The following is a 20,841-nucleotide window of genomic DNA, read 5'->3' as shown; positions in this document are numbered from 1 at the left end:
CCGACTGCTTTTTTAATGTTATAATTCTTGACGTCTGATTTGTGTCCATTTATTCTTTTACGTAGAGACTGTCCAGTTTGGCCAATGGACATGGCAGAGGGGCATTGCTGGCACATGATGGCATATATCACATTGGTAGATGTGCAGGTGAACGAACCTCTGATAGTGTGGCTGATGTGATTAGGCCCCTATGATGGTGTCCCCTGAATAGATATGTGGGCACAGTTGGCAAAGTTCAGCAACCGGGTTTGCCGTGACATTATCGGGATTACTGTTCCTGACGGCTTGTAGTCCATCTTTGTGTGGAATGTTGGTGTAGAGGGCTTCTACATCCAAAGTGGCTAGGATGGTGTTTTCAGGAAGATCACCGTTGGATTGTAGTTTCCTCAGGAAGTCAGTGGTGTATTATGTCAAGAATGCCGAGAGCATGTAGGTCAATGCTCTTTTGTGTGTGTGTGTGTGTGTGTGTGTGTGTGTGTGTAACTCTAAAAAAAAAAATCATGTTTGGTCACTCAAATCACATGATGCTGTTTATTAATTATTCTAGGGCTGTCAAGCGATTAAAAAAATTAATCATGGTTAATCGTGCAATTAATAGCGCTGTTAGACAATCGAATACTATTTATTTAAATATTTTTGGATGTTTTCTACATTTTCAAATACGTTGATTTCAATTACAATACAGAATACAAAGTGTACAGTGCTCATTTTATATTTTTTTATTATAAATGTTTGCACTGTAAAAAAACAAAATAAATGGTATTTTTCAGTTCACCTCATGCAAGTAGTGTAGTGCAATCTCTTTATCATGAAAATTGAACTTACAAATGTAGAATTATGTACCAAAAAAACCCTGCATTCAAAAACAAAACAATGTAAGACTTTAGAGCCCACAAGTCCACTCAGTCCTACTTCTTATTCAGCCAATCACTCAGACAAACAGCTTTGTTTACATTTGCAGGAGATAATGCTGCCCACTTCTTATTTGCAATGTCACCTGAAAGTGAGAACAAGCATTCACATGGCGCTTTTGTAGCTGACATTTCATGGTATTTATGTGCCAGATATGCTAAACATTCATATGCCCCTTCATGCTTCAACTACCATTCTAGAGGACATGCTTCCATGCTGCTGATGCTCCTCGTTTGAAAAACAGCGTTAGTTAAATTTTTGCATACATGAAGCCAATGGGACCACTCGCATGCTTAAAGTTAGGCAAATCCTTAAGTGCCTAACTGAACCAGGATGTTAGGCACATCCTTAAGTGCCTCCATGAATAACCAATGGGAAAACAATATGACTATGCATAGAATAGGTTTCAACTGAAGTAAGGTGGGCAGGCTAGGGCCTTATATTTAAAATGTAGCTGGTGACTTTGTAAAACCAATAAAAATAAAATTGACTATGTCACCAATGATGCACTGAAATGGCATATCCCCTGAGTGCCACCATCTCCTGCCAGGCTGCACATTAATAAGGTGCATAGCAGGAGAAAAAAGGAGTGACCTGGCCTGATAGTGTCTACTCTGAATGCCCCCTGCGCCAGAGGAGAACACAAAGACCCATCAGACTGCTTTGAGTTCAGAAGAGTATCTCTAACCAGCCTATCTGAGTGGATGGTCAGTAACTACTGCAGGAGGCCATGGAGCCTCTCTTCCTAGCCAGTGGGAGGGGTGCTGTGCAGGCTGGCAGGCCGAAAGTAGAAGCAAAAATATAGCTCCAAATTAAAGGAGCAATGAATGACTTCCCTCTTACATTTCTATTCTTGGGAGTTGTAATAAACTAACTGAAATAAAAAAAGAATGAGACCCTAGAAAGTAGGAGTGAGGAATAAAGAAATTGTTGCCAATAAAGCAGAATGGATCATAGCATCTTGTTTGCAATGCTCTTGTTAAGCTTGTCTCAACTGTTCTGTGCCTTCTACTGCTGCACATAAAGGGTGAATTCCTGGCCCCATCGAATTCCTGGCAAAAGTCCCAATGACGTCAGAGGAGCCAGGATTTCACCCAAGAGGTGACTCTGAAAGCGAAACTGGCACACCGGCTCGCAGCTGGTCAGCTCAGCTTTTTTAAAACTCTGAATAAAATCCATCCAAATGGGACTGTAAGATCTTTGGGAATGGGGACTATCTGATCAGCAGGTTCAATATGGTTGCTATTTGCACACTGCAGGTAGAATTTGGTTAATGTGGCACCTGAAGCCTGTCCCCACTTCATGAGAGGAGGCTGTGGTAGAAATCACAGATTCACCAAACTCCAGCTAAGCAGAATACCCCATGCTCAAAATATGGCTCTTGGACATCCAAGTGCTTAAATGCTGCTTAACGTTGTCTGAATGAACACTACTTAGATTTCATCCTCTTTTAAATAAGTACAGACATGTTTGTTTTACTTTCCATAAAGCTTGCATCCTAGTTATCTTGGTATCTCTGGACAAATCTGGTGTGGAAATGCTATCAAGTCTGAAAGTCTTCTGGGGAATTTTATTGGCTCCTTGTTCTATAAATAATAATTGCATTGCTTGGATTAGACATACATATTCCTTTGATATCTGCTCCATCTGTAGAAATTATACCATCCAACATAGGATCTCCAGAAGATTTGTATGATAAGATTTATCACAAGCTCATTCTTGGGAAAGTCAGAAACTCAGTTATATACCACAGCAGGGGGTCAGTGGATAGGCATCCACAGGACACTGGCTGGTAGTGTGGTGATGGCCAGTTGGTCATATAGTGCTACCTCTGCTCCTTGCTTCTAGCTGCTAAATTTCATTTAAAAGCCATTGCAAATACATTTAAAGCTGTCCTGTTATGACTTTTCCACATACACAATTCCTTTGGTTGCCATGAGATTCTTATAAGATTACCAAAGTTCCACATATATGTGAGGTGGTCCTCAAAATAATCCCGGTTAAGATGTGGCCCACACTAATGCACATGTTTGAAAATCCCTGGACTGTAAGGATTCTCCTGCAGAAATGCAACAGCTGGAAATTCTCCAAACATCCCGCTTAATTAGCTGTAACAAAATCTACCAGTCCTCTGACCCTAACGTTCATCCAGTCATCAAATAGCTATTAAGTGTGTGGCTGTCAAAACCCTGCCTCCCAAGGAAGTCTGTATATTGAAGCATCTTGTGTGTGTGAAATCAAGTCAAGTAGGGCACATCAATCACAAGGAAAGGAACCAGGAAAAATAAGAGGTAAATATAGAATGCTGAAGTTATTTAGCTCAGAGGAGACATGCTGAGTTCTTTAAACAAAAAATGATGATGCAGTAAGTATATACTGAAACCCTGTCATCTATCTTTCATACACTGTAAGTTTGTTAATTCAAAAACTTTGGCCATCCAAATTCCATTAGATTCAGAACACTGAAAATAATAATGAAGAATAATTGATTTAACAATAACTAATAATGGCTTCAAACCATAGTATTATTATGATATAGAATCACTGTTTGAGCTTTTGTCAGCAATTCTAGTGTGCAAAATCTTATTTGTAAGGGTTTATACAGCTCGGTGATAATGCCTCTAGACTATATTTTTGGCATAGGGCTAAACGATAGTATATAGTTTTTTCTTCTTAAAATATAGAAAGTGTATTAGGTTCAACAGCTTTTATTCACACCCAGTAGCTTAAATAACGATTCTTCTTTTGCAACCGTATGTTTACTTTCTCCTGAAAGCAGCCTGTAGTGAATCTTATTGCTTAGCATATAAAATCGCTTTTGTTGTTCCCTTTCCCTGATGTCTGTCTGTCCGTCCAAAAGCCTGAGCTCCCCAGGGCAAGTATCCATCCATTCCTGTGTGTCTGGAAAGCCACAGCATATTGGGGGATTACCATAAACAAATCAACGATATTTAATAAACATTCTTGGGTAAGGGGACTTTTAAAGACCTTTTCCTCTGGGAAAAAAAAGTCTTTAAAAAGAAGGGACACAATCTTATAATGTACTGAATGTCCTCAGTGGTATTGAATGTCAAAGGAGTGGATGGTACCCAGCAGAGCAGGAGAAATATGAAGGGTGGGGGCTATTTGTCTGAATAAAAACTTTGATTTGACTGTATTCACAACTCCTTTCATTCACGTTCTGTAAACCATTTATATATTGTTAACAATAATTTATTATACATCTATTTGTGCTGTAGTAGTACTCGAGGGCCATAATAATCGATTGCGCTAGGCACTGTACGAATGCATGACAAAAAGAAAGTCCCTCCTCCAAAGAGCTCAGTGTAAACATAAGACAAGAAACAACATGTGGATACAACAAGCAGATGGAAGCTAAGAAGGAAATAATGGAAGAATGCTGCTCAGCAGTCACAGCACATCCCTTTCCCAACTACTGTCAAGTCCTTTGTAGGCACCACGGCCAAGAAGAGCTTTTGTTTGCGAGAATGCCCACAGAAAGGAAGAAGTGCAGGGACTATGCAAGCAATCCAGGCCTGAACTATTTGTAGATCCATCTTGAAAGTGCTTTGTCATTTGGGAGTCAAAAAGAATGTCACATATGATTTAGGTGACAAGTCACACAGCCCAAATAGCGAGTTACAAACCACAAAGACTCAAAGCCAGAATAGCCATGTTGGGTAGCTGGTAAGGAAACAGGAACATGGGTCTCTGTGGGGTGCTACCCTATCCAGCCTCCATGCCATGCAGCTCTGCGCTTGATTTCTAGCACAGCTGGGGGTGTTGTCTTTTCATACCATTCAAGGGTACAGTGGGTCACAGCACTGTAACAGCAGTTTGCACTTCTGAGGCTCAGCTGAGAGACACTACATGGCAGATTGGCTTCTGATTTTTCTTTCTTCATTCATTTCTGGCCACAAACTTAGTAATTTAGAAGTTGTGGGTTTTGTGCGCACAATACCGAGAGGTGGAAAGTCTGCTTAAACAGATCTTATTTAAAAACTTTTTCAAGAATGGTGGTGAAGATCAAGTCATGTTTAGTGACATCTCTGAAGTGTGACAGTTAAGGTATTCGGGAGGTCAGAGTCTGAATAGCAGCATTAAAATGTATTGCTGTGTACACCAGCAGGCAAACTCACAGGCCAGTGCAACCAACAGCTCTCACCAGGCATAGGGAGTCAATCCCTTTCTTCCAAGTTTTATTTCTCCAAATAAAACCGTTCAGCATATAAATCATGGCCTTTCCCTTGACCCAGGGGCACCAGCAGGAGACCATCTACTCCCCTTAGATCTCACTTCTCAGGCCATCCACCTGGCAGTCAAGGAAGGCCTCTTGACTCCCTTCTCTTTCTTAGTCTACTCCCTGCAGGATTACAGCCCCCAAGCCATCTGCTTGAGAGTCGCATATAAACAGCATTCTTTCCTATGAGCCAGGATCTCCAGTAGGAACTTGCCTACTTTCTGCAGATCACACAGCCAGCTGAGCAGCTTGTTGGTCTTTTATCTGATCTCCTGGGAGTCTTTTATCTGACCACCTGTGATTAGTCACAGGTGGGAACTAAACCAAAGTCTCTTAAAAGGCCAATCCATCCTGTAATAGGCTGGGATTTGGTAGGTCCCTGTGAATTATGATGGCTTCAATATTAATTTCACCTGCTGCTAAGACATTGCTTGTTTGTTTGCTTTTCTTTTACTTTTCAGCCCTATTTTGCATTTTGGAAACCCTACTATACAAAGGATAGAAGTACCAGAACTGGTTGGAAAAAGACAATTTATTTTTCATTCACATTTATAATTTTTCTAAACTTCCCACAAAAATGTTTTATTGTTTGCTTGAAAAAAAAAAAAGCTCCAGAAAAGTTTGTTTTTTGAAAAATGTTTGTTGATTAAAATGTAACAGCTGTAAGGACAATTAGTGTCAGGCAGGTGTGAGAGACAAGGGGATTCAAAGAGGTGGGAGTGAATAAATAAATATATTCTGGGAGTTGGGAGAAATGGGCTAAGGTGGCTTTGCAGTCTGTCCAGAATAGCCTCATTCTGGGAATAGCAGCTGTGGTCCTTCAAAGGCTGCCTTAAGGGGACCAAAAAGGCTGAACAATTGCTGGGGATATGGAGGCTTTGGGTCCCTTGAGCGCAGGGTAATGAGCAGGGGATGGACAAGGCAGGGAAAAATCATGTGTATGGCATAATCCCGAATGAAAATGTTTAATCTTAGTTGTTCTGCTCTTGCCTGTAGTGAATGCTTTCAAGAGGCAGCGGGGTTGCAAACAGAGCCCTGTCTTAGGTCCATGCTGTCAAATGCAAGATTGGTGGCAATGAAGTTTCAGCTATTCAGGATTTAATTAGAAATGAGGCCCCTGGCCGTCCTTGTTTTACCCAAGCTTGGTTGACTGACTGGTCTGGCTTGGCACAGCTGGTTCCAGCTGCATATTCAGTACAGTATCAATTTAGCAGGAGGTGGTGTAGCCTTCTACCGCCGCCAGCATGTGCGTGCGCGTGTGCGCACACACACACACACAAACAAACCCCCACCCCTCTCCAGCACCTGGCAATTAGCAAGATGCAGGGATATCTTCACTTTGCCCTCTTTCTCCTGGCCATTCTCCCCACATTGGTGGCTGGGAGGGAGGCGGCCTAGAAACCACTACAATGGCTCTATATCCCCTCAGGATTCCCATATGCACTGGAGAAGTGCTAAACTGCTGCAGGCACTGGAGAATCAAACCAATACCTTATAAAGGAGATGAAAAATACCCCCAAAACCAACTGAAACCACTGAGGTTGGAGGATGGAAATGTGATATGTATGGGCTGGGTTGCAATTTACTTTTTCTGGTGTCCTGACCATCCAAAATGTTCCACCTGTCTGTTGCTCCTGAAGCAGAATCTGAGGTCATAACTTTCCTGTCTATCCTGGGAGAATGCTCTGCTCGCTTACCTCACCTCTGGGCAAAGCGTATGGGTGGTAAGGAAATGATCTCCCAGAGACCCGAGTTTGGTGAGCTGTTCCCCAGAGTAGATGAGACAGTGGGCTATATTCTACTCTCAGATATACTGGTGTAACTCTGGAGTGACCCTGTCTAGTCAGCAATTGGATTCCGAGAAGTAAGAAGGGAGCTTATTCCATAGTTACACCAGTGTAGCGGAGAGTAGAATCTGGTCCATAATGTTCTATAATGCTCTTGCCCAAATCCCACTCCATAGGAATGATGGGAAAGGAAATCTTTCCCTGACATCAGAGGATTAACATTATGCTCCGATACATGAGGATGGCAGTACTTATGATCATATCCCGTTTGGTGAAGCTTCCAATGCTTTTCTACTAAGTGCTTAATTCTGATCTCGCACTTTTACATTCGCTATAGCACCATTGGCTTCAGTGTGGTTACTAATATTTTGCACCAGTGTGAGATCAGAATCAGATTCATAAGTATACAATGGTGTCCACATGAATTTCCTGACAAAGAATCTACTTCTCTCAAAGCCTGGAGAGTGTTTATAATGAAATGTACGTGCCTTCAAAATCAATAGTAAAATTCCTTTCATGATTTCTTGAATAAAGTTACTGTAATTGGAATCCATGTTGCATAAAAAAAGCTCAAGGAAAACTAAAACCAGCACATATGAGAAGTCATTTTAATGATACTATACAACAGAATATTTTTTCTTAAAGCAGTGTTTGGATGATGATACCTTTTCCAAGGTGTTGACAAAACAGAATACAAATTATACAAGTAAAATAATTAAAAATAAATGGTGGACTGGCATCATATTTTTTTGACATTTATTTTCTGAAGGAGAAGCTATTAATAGGCATAGCTCAATTCAATGGCAGCATGTGCTTTTCAACATGAGATTCTCTTTGCACAATTTTCCAGCCATGTTCAGTCACACACAAGTGATTTTTTCCCCCAAGATCGCACAATGATTTAATGGCTCAGATTAGAATCCTCTTAGTTTCACTCCTTGCTCTATCCGCTGAACTACATGGTCTGCTTACTCATATTTAATTGTAACAGTGGATTGCATTTAGCTGCACATGTATGGTTATTTTGATTAGAAAAATATCACGCTCACTTGCACTGCAGATCTATAGCAAAAAGGTGCTGTCCTAATTTTCACAGTGCTTTACTCTTTGATATAGCAAGTAATAGGCTGCCATCCAGTGGCAACAAAAATTATTTCAAATTACTTTAAAAACTTATGATGTGAAGTTAAATTATGGTTGAAGGCATTTTTTCGTCAATGAAACTGCAACCTCAGCGGTGCTGGTTTGCAGAAGATTAATGCAAATGCATGCCCTGATTTTAACTCCGCATGCCTGCAAGATCTTTCCTTCACAGCCAAAACCTTATCTTACATCTCAGCTGAGACTGCCAACTTGGTTTTGGGTTGAAGCCATGAGAAGCTGTATTGTGCTTTACTATCTATTTATGTAAACAGTAAAAAAAAAAAAAATGTAAGGACAAAGGGCCTGCCTGCCTGCATAAATTTACAATCTAATGGCCAGATTCTGATCAGTTACACCAATGTAAATCTGGAGCAACTCCACTGAAGTCAATGGAGTTGCTCCAGATTTACATGTGGTAAGTAAGAACCGAATCTGGCTATTCTTTTGGAGGTGTGCTCTGTGTGAGAATAATAAGGCAAGGAAAGTGGTCACTCAGTTTTGGTGGTAGCACAGCTTGATGTCTCCATTATGTTTTGCAATTTTTCACCCCCCAGTTGAGTCCCTTATGAACAGACTCACTATAGTTTTGTTTGGTTTCCTCCAAGAATAAGAAACTACCAAGGTTTACCAAACTGAAAGCCATAACTCAGATCAGTCTTGCTCAAAGCTTGGCCTAGAATTGCAATGTTTTCTGGGGTCCTGGCCTGAGGTTAAAATTTGCACTGAAATCTGAAGCAGGTTTTGTAACTAAATGTTTGTACCATACTAGGTTTCCCACATGAATTAATCACAGGACATCAAGGTGGGCAAACATTATAATGTATTTATAATTTCACACTTTGTCATTGGCAATTCCTTATGCTGAAGGCATGCCATGAGCACACATTGCAAATACTCTGTATATGTTCTGTGTGTGTGTGTGTGTGTGTGTTTATTTTTTCCTTGAAGTTATATAATCTATGAAATCGTAGGATGGTGTACTTTGGGGGCAGGGGGAGGTAATCAGTAAATGAGTTGGACTAGTTACCAACTAAAATACAAATGGAAGACCTGATTCTGTTACCCTGTACCTTATAGTCACTCACAACAGTGCAAAGTGAGTGTTATATTGTGCAAAGCATCACCATTCTCATTCATAGCTGCATTGCACACACAGTGCACTACAACATGACTAAACGAGGTGCAGAGCAGCAAAGATTCTGGCCCTATATTTCCAGAAAAAAAGTGTGTTCAGCAATATTCCATTGCTTGACACCATACAAAATGCAGCAGATCTGCTCTCCTTTCAGCTTGCTGCTCTCTCCCCCGGATCATATTTCCTTTATAATATCTTTGTTTTCTAACATTTGAAACAATTGCAGTGAACTTGTGGCCTTGTTGCTAGGTTTCAAGTTAATTTTATGCAGCCAACTGAGGTACTACTTTCACTTCTGAATTCTCAATCAAGCCCTGAGGCGAAATGATCTCGTTTCTTAGCAACCCAGATGGGCAGAGCCAGATTATACATTTGAGCTCTTTTGTACAACAAAAGAAGAAATAGCTCCCAGAATAAACATGTGCTATGAGTTCATCTCTTTGCTCAGTGTCCCCCAGCACTGTAGAGAAGAGAAGCCTGGCTGTGTGATGCAACACGAGAAGCTCGGCAGAGAAACCTGACTTGACAGAGTGGTGAGTGGTGTCTCTTAACCTCTTCTGTTAAATGCTTCTCTTTGGGTCTGCTTTTGTGGTTGTCACCACATGTATGAATCTGTGTGCACCCGGCGATTAAGTGTTTCTGTTTCTAAGCTACTAAAACATGCACCGCAAATCAAGAGTGCAGACTCTACAGAGCCGATAGGGTAACCATGTTGGTAAGTGTGATGACTGTTTCTTTGGTGAAGTTTATGGATAATCCCAACCTCTTCCTTTTGCCCAATTAAAGCTTAAAAACAGGACTTAGAAACACTCTGTGGCTGTAATACACAAGGAGACAGTTCTAAGTAAACCAATAATCTAGGGAGATTTTTGTTAAGTATTAAAAACAATTGAATCTACATGATGAATCTTACTCATCATGAGGCAAATTATCTACTCTCCTCCTTGTTTCCCTTCCCATAGGGCCTGCCTACCTGCAGTTCTATTGGGCAGGAGTGGGGCAGGACTCTGGGAGCCCACCAGAGGGGTTGCAAACCTCCTGACTACCATAAGGCCTTGCTGTGAGGGGACAAGGAAGGCAGGTTGAGGAATAGGGTCAGTAAAGCCATGGCAATCTGCATCCTCTTTCTAGATGGTAATGGTAGAATTATCAATAATAATGCAGAAAGGGCATTATTTTGAGGGGTAGAATGGAATGACCTGATTGATAATAGGCCTGTCAGTCTGACACTGATACTGGGCAAGATAATGGAGCAGCTGAAATGGGACTTTTTAATAAAGAATTACGGGGGGGGGGGGGGGTGAGGACATGATTAATGCCAGTCAACATTGGTTTATGGAAAACAGATTGTGTCAAACTAACTTGATATTTTAAGAGATTATAAATTTGATAAAGGCAATAGCGATATCCAATATTTAGACTTCTGTAAGGTATTTGACAAGGTACCACAAGACATTTTAATTTAAAAAGCTAGAATTATGCAAAACTAATATGGCATATTTTCAATGGATTAAACACTGGCTAACTGATAGGTCTCATAATGTAATTGTAAATGGGGAACTATCATCAAATGAGTGTGTTTCTATTGGGGTCCCACATGGATTGGTTCTTGGCTCTATGCTATTCAACATCATTAATCACCTGGAAGAAAACATAAAATCATTAGTGATATAGTTTGCAGAAATCACAAAGATTGGAGGAGTGGTAAATGAAGAGGACAGGTCACTGATACAGAGTGATCTGGATTGCTTGGTAAACTGAGCACAAGCAAACAATATGCATTTTTAATATGGTTAAATGTAAATGTATACAACTAGGAACAAAGAATGTAGGCCATGCTTACAAGATAAGGGTCTCTATCCCAGGAAGCAGTGACTCTGAAAAACATTTTTGGGGGGCATTGTGGATAATCAACTGATCATGAGCTGCCAGTGTGACTCTGTGCCCAAAAGAGCTAATGCGATCATAGGGGAATCTTGAGTAGGAGGAGAGAGGTTATTTTTACCTCTGTGTTTGGCAGTAGTGTGACCTCTGTTGGAATGCTCTATCCATTTCTGGTGCTCACAATTCAAGGAAGCTGATCAGTTGGAAATGATTCAAAGAAGAGCCATGAGAATGATTAAAGGATTATAAAACATGCCTTAAAGCAGTGTTTCTCAACCCTTTTGAGACCAGGGACCGGGCTTGCTGCCTTCCTAAACTATATCAGGAATATCTGAGGGACTGGTGCCAGTCCACGGACCAGTCATTGAGAAACACTGCCTTACAGTGATAGACTCAAGGAGCTCAATTTATTTACCTGAACAAAGAGAAGGTTTAAGGTCTAACCTGATCATAAGTATCTACATGGGGACAAATATTTGATAATGAGCTCTTCAGTGTGGCAGACTGAGGTATAATAAGGTCCAGTGCCTGGAAGTTTGAAGCTAGAGAAATTGAGACTGGAAATAAGGTGTAAACTTTTAACAGGGAGGGTAACTAGCCATTGCAACAACTTAGCAAGGATCATAGTGGATTCTTCATCAGTGACCAAAAAAATATATCTAATCTTGCTTTCAGATATGCTCTCATTCAAAAGGAGTTATTTTGGGGGCGTTCTGTGGCCTGTGTTACACAGGAGTGTGACGGGTTGGATCACGGAAACCCTCTGGGAGCTGGCACCTGATGTGCCAAGACTACTTCTGCTCCTGCTTTCCCTGCCCTGTCAGCTTAGGACTTCAGTGCCCTGCCTGGTTTGAGCCAGACCCACTAGCCTGCTGCAAACCCAAACCTAGACCCAGGTCTGAACCACGTCCCCTAGAAGCTGTAGGCTTAACTGAAAGCAGCTTGCAGAAGTGTGCCTGTCTTTAACTCTCAGATGCCCAACTCCAAATGGGGTCCAAACCCTAAATAAATCTGTTTTACCCTGTATAAAGTTTGCCCTCTATAACACTGACAGTGAGATATGCACAGCTGTTTGCACCCCGCTATTAATACATACACTGGGTTAATTAATAAGTAAAAAGTGATTTTTATTAAATACAGAAAGTAGGATTTAAGTGGTTCCAAGTAGTAACAGACAGAACAAAGTGAATTACCAGGCAAAATAAAATAAAACACGCAAGTCTATGTCTAATCAAACTGAATACAGATTAAAAACCTCACCCGTTCCAGTAAGCTTTCTTTTACAGACTAATCTCCTTCTAGTCTGGGTCCAGCAATCACTCACCCTCCCCTTCCCCCTGTAGTTACTGTCCTTTGTTCCAGTTTCTTTCAGGTGTCTTTGGGGGTGGAGAGGCTCTCTCTTTAGCCAGCTGAAGACAAAATGGAGGGGTCTCCCAGGGGTTTAAATAGACTTTCTCTTGTGGGTGGAGACCCCCTCCTCTCTCCTATGCGAAGTCCAGCTACAAAATGGAGTTTTGGAGTCACCTGTGCCAGTCACATGTCCATGCATGACTGAGTTCCTTACCAGCCAAGCCACATTCCTGGGAAAGCCCAGATGTGGATTGATGTCTCCAAGTTCATTGTTGGCTTAAGGGCTTCTTGATTGGGCACTTACTGAGAATAGTCTTTTCTCAGGAAGCTGACCAACTGCTTCACTAAAACCTACTCGGAATCCAACAAGTATGTAGCCAATATTCATAACTTCGAATACAAAATTGATACATGCATACAAATAGGATTAATAGATTCAGTAGATCGTAACCTCTACAGAGAGATGTTGCATGGCATATGTAGCATAAAACATGTTCCAGTTATGTCATATATACATAAAGGCTTATGGGGGGCACCGTCACAAGAAGGTCAGACTAGATGATCACAATGGTCCCTTCTGGCCTTGGAATGTATGAATCTCTCTCCATTTGCCCTGCAGAGTGGAGGAAGCAAAGGTTGCAAGGGCTATTACAGTCCTGAAGGAGGAGCGCTGCTACTGCCTGATGGCCTGGTGCTAGGATTCTTCAGCCCAAGCTTCCAGTAATCTCCCAAGCCCAGAGCTGGGTACCTAGGTTGTGCACTTGGGTCAGGATTTGCTTCATGATGAGTGTTTGATATTCTGAGGATAATTTGATTGTGTTCAGGACATAAATCTGAGACCCCATCCTGCATGGAAGTGAATATGAACCTGCCCACTGGAACCTGCAATGAGACCTCTCTAGATGTTGGACTCTAGGAATTTCTCTTCCCCCACTTCCTAATGCTCTGGACATTTACGTTAAGATGAAACCTTTGTGGCTTGGGAATTCATCTGGCCCTGCTGCTTATCCTTCACTTAAAGTCGTAATTGGGCACTGTCAACATTAAGGAAACCTATACTGGAGCAATTTACACTGGTGCAAACCTTCCAATGCATGTGGCTGCACTCGTACAGAGCATGACTTTTGCTGGTACAATTTGCTCTCGTCAATTATCCACTGAAGCCCCATCAACATAAACCATAACTGGCACAGCATAGTTATGAATTTCCTTAATGCAGATAGAGTCCTGAGAGTGGGCTCAAGTCACTCTGAATGGACTTTGCAGATGTTCAGTTCTGGAGTTCAAATCTAGACGCGTACTACCTGTCAAATTCTGACCTGGGTTCAGATGTCAAATGGCCTCCAAAGATTTTGGGGTGGGGGTTCAGCTCTGCTGTTTTCACTTGGGCCATTCTCTACTCATACACGCAGATATGTCCACGGTAACTGATTGTGATGTCACAGAAGATTATGACTTCAAAGAGATAAATAATAAGTAGCAAGAGCAGATGAACAGCTAAGCAGTAAGGTTACAGTTTTTATGTCGGCTTCCTTAGTAATATGAAAGCAAGGGTGGGGGCGGGAAATCTTAACATTATGATTTATTGGCACACTGGCTCCGAGAATGTTGGCCAAGTTCCTGATGTAATGCCATTAAAATCAAATGCAGTTTTTCAAAACTTTGCCTGAGACACCAGGAATTCATTAAAAACCACTTTTAAAAATACAATGTGAAAAGAAAAGGAAATGAATTATGGAACTGTCTTTGAGATCAATGGGAATCACTCTGTGGGTTGAGCCACAGCAGTATGTAGCGAGGGAGATTGGGATAAATTGGAGCAGTGCAGTGTGGGCAGATCCAAGAATGTGGAGAACCACAAAGATGGCGTAAAGGGATTTGGGGTTCTGGAGTGGGCTCCAGGCTGGAGCAGGGGGTTGGGGTGTGGGAGGGGGTGAGGGCTCCAGCTGGGGGTGTGGGCTCTGGGGTGGGGCTGGGGATGAAGGGTGTGGGGTGTAGGAGGGGGCTCTGGGCTGGGGCCAAGGGGTTTGGAGTGTGGGAGAGGGCTCAGGGCTGGGGCAGGGGCTTGTGGTGCAGGAGGGGGTGAGGTGTGCAGGCTCCGGCCGGCGTTTACCTCAGGCCGCTCCCAGAAGCGGCCAGCATGTCCCTCTGGCTTGTAGGCCAATAGCTTCCATGATTTTTTGTTTATTGTCCGTGACTTGTCTGTGACGTTTACTAAAAATAACCATGACAAAATCTTAACCTTATTCATATTCAGTTGACTTTAATGGGGCTCTAAGTGGGCTTAAGGGTTCAGTTGTTCAGATCAGCTTACAGAATTGAGGCCTATGGGACTCTTCCAGGGCAATGCAGATACTATGGTGATTGAGTAAGGTATAGGAACCTATGTAGAATGGAATAGAATCTCTGGTGGAGCAAGAAATTGAACCCAGCTCCAAAGTCCCGGTTTGGTGCCATAACTACAAAATCATCCTTCCCCTGTTCCCATCTATAACCACCCAATGATATTATTAATCTAAATACTGATGTTGAATGAAATGTAATGAAGTACAAAGTTTTACAGACATTCATTTATCTTAACTACAGTAATACTGTGCAGCACTTGATACGTAGTTCGTGCTAAACCCATTCAAAACAATCATTAATCAGATGCATTTTTTTCCCAGGGGTTAAAATACCTGCGAGGAAAAATCCCATAATGCTCACCACTAGCTACAAAGGCAAACGGCTCACCTTCACTTTTGAAAGACAATTCAAATTTTCTGCATGCCTGGATTTGGCCTTTGCACAGAGTCAAAGTGTTGTGCAGCCACGCCGAGCCACCCCGCAGAGAGATATATGGCAAAAGCAGCCTCCCGATTTTAACCACAAATTCTATAAATCTTCCAGGCCTTCACGAAAACCAGCAGAAAAGGAAGAACTGAAGAAGGCCAATAGCACAGAATCTGAGACTAAGCAACAGCTACCAAAGATAAAAACCAGCCAGTTCCACACTGCTTTGGAAAGGAAGAAAGAGTTGCCCAAGATTGTCACAAGGTTTCCACACGTGGGCTCATATGAAGTGGATATAATGTTTGTGAAGAATGGAAAATATAAGACTGGCGTCTACCAAGATCCCAAACCACATGATTTTAGGCAGGTAAGGTATGTAAGAGCATGCCATAGTGGTATGTCTACACAGCACTTTGGAGTGAGTGAGAACAAGCCCCCCAGCCAAGGTCAACAGACTTGGACTAGTGGGTTTCAAGTTACTGCTAATGTCTGGTGTGCGCTTTGAAGTTGCAGCTTAGGGTCTGAAGCCCACCTGTCTCCCTAGGCCTCAGAGCCTGAGTCACAACTTCAAAGCACTGTCTACACACCTATTCTTAGAATGCTAGCACATAAGAACATAAGAAACGGCTATGCTGGGTCAGACCAAAGGCCCATCTAGCCCAGTATCTTGTCTTCAACAGTGGCCAATGCAAATGACAGGTTGACCCAGGCTGGGAGGCTTGCTCCAAAATGCTGTGTAGACTTACTCCTAGACTATTTGAAGCAGTTTCTCTCTCAGTAGCCATAAAATCCATGATACTTAACTTATTAGGCCACTAGATAGACAAGGTGGTGAGGTAATATATTTTATTGGACCAGCCTTGGTTGGTGAGAGAGACAAGGTGAAGAAGAGTTGTGTGTAAGCTTCTCTCTCTCTCTCTCTCACTAGCAAAAGTTGGTCCATTAAAAGATATTACCTCACCCACCTTCTCTCTCTAATATCCTGGGACCGACACCACTCACTACATAGGCCACTAGATGTCACTCTTGCAACAAAAACTTTGACCAAACAAGGCGGTTCAGTATTTAACATCTAGCTTTGCTGTAGGCAGCTGGATACAAGCTATAATTAAGAAAAAATAGTCTCTGAAAAGCTTTTCGAAAGCACAGGGGTTCCCTGATGAATCTAGCTTTTTGGAGCTCTCCATGAATTTTGCATAAGAGATTGAAATAAAAAAATATGAATATGACTAGTTCATGACTAATTCATTCCCCCTTACTTTATGATTTTTCCTCCTTCCTACTGGCTGCAATGTCTGGTCTCCAACAACAGTGCCTGAATTGTCCAAGTGACTGGAGGGGAAAGCTTACACTCACATTTATTATTTATTTATTTGCATTAGAGTAGAATGGGGTGAAAATTTTCAACCAAAACTCCCTCCCCCCGCCAAAAAAACCCACAAAAACACAGATTCAGGTCTACTGAAACATTTTGTGAATTCATGTCAATTTTGGCCAATTGCTTTTGTCAAAACAAAAAAAGAAAAAAATTTGGAAATGTAGAAATGAATCATTTCAGTTGTTCAGGCTAGATTCACCTAGAGATTGAGATGCCAATCACAAAACAGACATTGTGGTGGTGCGGATGACCTAAGGTCTATTCAAGTATTTTATACGAAGTGGAATAGCTTCAAAAAGCGAGATTAAGGCCTGGTCTACACTACAAAGTTTTGTCAGCATAGCTACATCAGCTAGGAATGTGGGAAAAAAACAACCAGGAAAAATAGAAGATTTCTATGGTGAAAAACAGCAACGTCCCCTCCCACCTCCATAACAAACTTTTAAACTTTTGTTATAATTCACAAAGAAACTAAAAAAAGCAGCATAGACCCTACTGTTTTCTTTTATAGGTCACATTTACCAGGAAAACAATAAATAACTTTTCCCTACTTTCTTTCAGTCACAGCTATAACCCATGGCCAAATTCCTTTGCCAAATTGCTTTCATGGGAAGTTATCTTCCCTATTCTTTGTGTTTACTCAGATTACTTGAAAGCCGATTCTCAGGCCCATGTCTATACTAGGAGTATTTAAGCAATACTGGTCTCTTCTGCCAGCAAAGTGCTCCGAGTGTGGACACAACTATATTGGCAATGCTAGAATTTGTACCAGCATACCAAAAGCACTGCCCATGAGCAAAACAAGCTAGAATGGTGAAAACACAGCTATGGCCAGTATAGCTGCATCTACAATAGGGGGCTTTGACAGTCAGGGTGCGCCCCTGACAAACACAGTTGTGCTGGCAGAAGTCTGTAGTGTAGACCTGGCTTCAGTCCCTTCTTATTGGCAAAGGAAAATTGTCTAACTGAATGCTGTCTCAAGGGAAATCTCCTTGTGCTTCAACACCTTCATTCTATAGAAATCCTAGTAAAAAACTGATTTCCATTAATATCCACAAATCTAAACTTTTCTCCTTCAACTAAATACTTCAGAGAGGAAGGCTTTTTCTCACACCTCTGCCTCCCAGGCAAAACTCTGCCACTGACACAAAGAAAACACATTCACGCAGCCACTCTGACTCCAACCCTGCACTGAGAGTCAGCTCCTGCTAAGGACTAAATATCCTCAGCACCCATTGTCTTCAGAATCAGGCCCAGGGGGAGAGATGATTCCCCACTCTAACAGTCTGAGCAATACAGTATTAAGCATCTAAGAGTATGTTTCAATGCTTAATTTGTGCCAGTAAGCTTGCCAGGGCTGAGCCCTGGCACCTCTAGGGCTTGGCAGTTCACAGCCCTGGCACCTCTGGGCTTGCTGCATCTGTTACAAATGTAAAAAAAATTGCTTGAGCCCAGGCACCTCTTTTGTTACAAAGTAAGAACTGGTATGTTTACACAGTGGATGTGGGTAGGGGTGATTCCTAACTCGGGTAGACGTACACATGCTAATTCCACTCAAGTTAGTCGGCTCAAAATTATAGTGTGGCCTTGGCACCTGGGCAGTGGCTCAGGCTAGCCACCTGAGTCTGTGCCCAGGGCTTTGTGGGGAATTGTTGTTTCTAGCTGGAGTCACTGCCTGTGTTGTCATGGCCATGCTGCTATTTTTAGTGCACTAACGGGAGCAGAGCTAGAGCATGTCTGTGTATCCATGCTGGGAATTGCTCTCCCAGCTGCTGTGTAGACATACCCCAGTTGACTAAACTTATCATATCACCACAGTTGCAGCCAACTGGCAAACCAACTGCACAAGTCTAGTAAGCCCTAGAATATTCTTTTGGATAGTGATGCAAGTTTGAGAGATACGAAGGGCTTGCCTGCCTAGGGAATTTTATTGGCACAATTATACTGAAATAATCATATAAAATAAAAGTCTCCATAAAGACAAGCCCTTACAGTCTCAGTCCCAGGTTCTCCCCTGTGTCAGGGCTGCTTTGTGCATTGCCATCAGTGCAAAGCTGCCTTTAAGCCATGGCAGAATCACACCAGCATAAACTGGAAGAGATGTTTTAGTGGTTTAAAGCCACATTTGCAACCTGTTCTGCCGAGTTTTCCTAGGATCAGGATGGTTTAGGCCTTGTCCATTGATGTAGCTGCATGAGTTTGGGACTGAGGTAAGCAACACTAGTTTTGTTTTTTTTTTACACCAGTGCAGTGCATCTGCATTAAAAATTTGCAGGGGTGTAGTTATATTGGTCCCAAAGCCTCCAGTGTTGACAGGGTCTGAGACAGAAGAACAAGGTACAAAATTCAGAGGTGAAGTAAATGTTGATGCAGATTATGTGATCGTAAGTGGATGTAAATGGCTTTAATTTGGTGTCTTTTTTTACACACTAAAAGCCCAGTTACCCTCTCTTACAACACATGCCCAGGAGCCGCAGAGCCCGAGCGCAGCGAAGGAGGAGCCGGGAGGCGTGCAGGGGCTGGCGCCCACATGCATCTCCTGCAGGAGCCCCCGGGGGGGGGAGGGTGTGACTGCTCCCCACTAGCGGCGCTGCCACCTTTTGAAGGGCTGCTGCCCACCCCCCCACCCCCCCGCGCACTGTGCTGGCTGCTCCATGGCTGGGGCTTGACACCCCTGCAAGCCAACACTTTTTGGCGCCCCCAACCACTTGGCGCTCTAAGCGACCGCCTAGTTTGCATAGTGGTTACACCATGTAAGCAGGGCTGGTGCAACTCCCATTGAAATCAGTGGGAGTTGCACCCTGTAACTGAAGGCAGAATTGGGCCCCATAGGATTAGAAAGTGGGTGCCGCTAATAGAGTTTAAGGTCATACTCCTATTAGTAGCTTTTCCTGCTGTCCTCCATTCTGACCCACTGGTGTGTATATTATACTACATTCCATCAGTTCACAGTTTCACATCTGCTTTCATCAAATTACCAGCCTGTAGTTTACACTGCCATTTTGGTGACCTCTGAATTTGGCCCTGGGAGTATTTCTGCTGCACAAGCTCTCACCATTTCAGTTTTCACAGGTCCAGTTGACTAAGGCATAATGTCCCCATAACTTATACAGATCATTAACCCAGACCCCACTAAACCTGGTGATTACCAATTTTCTTCCAAAATACTGGATCACTCATTTGTAATCTGACCAGGACGTCACTGCCTAAACACGGGTATGTTTATATCCATTACAGCTTGTGGAGGTCTGCGAAAGTTGTGAATTTGGTTTGTGTTTCTATCTAAGGCCCTGGTGTACACAAAGTTAGGTCAATATAAGTCACCTTGCATCAACCTACTTGTGTACTCAAATTTGTCTCCGGCCAACATAAATATCCCATTACAGCGATGCTGTAAAAGCATCTCCCTGAATGGCATAGAGACATGGTCAACCTACTGAAGTCAATCCAGTGCCAGGGTATAAACTGTGGTATAGACCTGTGTCTACCCTAACAGTCCTTCAGCAGCTGTCCCACAATGCCCCATTCCCTGCGACAGTGATTACTCTGATCATAATTATAAACTCCACTACCCAGGGGTCACTGAGACAAGAAGTTTACCCGCCCCCTTCCACACACTTTAAAGCCCTATGTGTTGTTTTTTTTAAATGTCTTTTCCTGATTGCCCACCTTGGCAAGCACACCTAGCAGCTCACCCTTTGTTCTGTGCAACTGCCCAGTCAACCATGCCAGCAATCCAACTGGAAACAGCAGGTTTCAACAAGGAAGTGTTCTTATTCCCTTTTTAGCATTGCCTTCCACAGAACTCCAAAATTAGGTGAAAGAGCTCACCCTAATGAAAGTCTCTTTTTCCTGCAGGCTTCTAAGTCCACTTTATTAATCTTGTCCTATGCACATGAGGACTCTGTTTGGAGAAAGGCTATTAATTCAGCCAAAAGCTGGTAACCATCAGCTACCTTTATTCCCTCTTGTTGCAAAATCCAGGACATTTTGTTTGTTTATTTTAAATCTTGTCTATTTTGAACCCAGAGTCCTTTTTTACTAAATATATCCTTTTGAATAAAGCATCTCTTTGAAGCTCATTGGCTGCTTTGTTCGAGCATTGTTTCTAGCAAGTCTTAGTTCTCCCGCCACAGGATTCCCTTAAACGTACTCATTGGAGTACAGAGTAGAGCAGGGTGGGAAACAGTTTCCCATTCTTTGAAAAATTTTGAGATTGCCAATAATTTTCCAACCTGCA

General features: G+C 42.4%; 1 protein-coding gene across 7 annotated transcripts in view; it reads left to right on the top strand.

The window, feature by feature from the left end:
- The first annotated feature begins 9,542 nt into the window (after positions 1 to 9,542).
- Positions 9,543 to 20,841, top strand: part of LOC125631488 (scinderin) — a 140,441-nt gene continuing 129,142 nt past the window's right edge. The window contains exons 1-2 of one of the 7 annotated variants that reach the window (XM_048838259.2): positions 9,543 to 9,750; positions 15,118 to 15,590. In XM_048838259.2, the coding sequence (XP_048694216.1) occupies positions 15,150 to 15,590 (441 nt within the window). In that variant the 5' untranslated portion in view covers positions 9,543 to 9,750; positions 15,118 to 15,149. Of the gene's footprint in view, positions 9,751 to 15,117; positions 15,591 to 20,841 lie in introns of those variants that run through there. The other 6 variants (XM_048838260.2, XR_007354964.2, XR_007354965.2 and 3 more) reach the window with 6 other exon arrangements.

The sequence above is a fragment of the Caretta caretta genome, chromosome 2 (assembly GCF_965140235.1).
Source record: "Caretta caretta isolate rCarCar2 chromosome 2, rCarCar1.hap1, whole genome shotgun sequence".
Lineage (NCBI taxonomy): Eukaryota > Metazoa > Chordata > Testudines > Cheloniidae > Caretta > Caretta caretta.
This window is presented reverse-complemented; position numbering and strand designations above follow the sequence as displayed.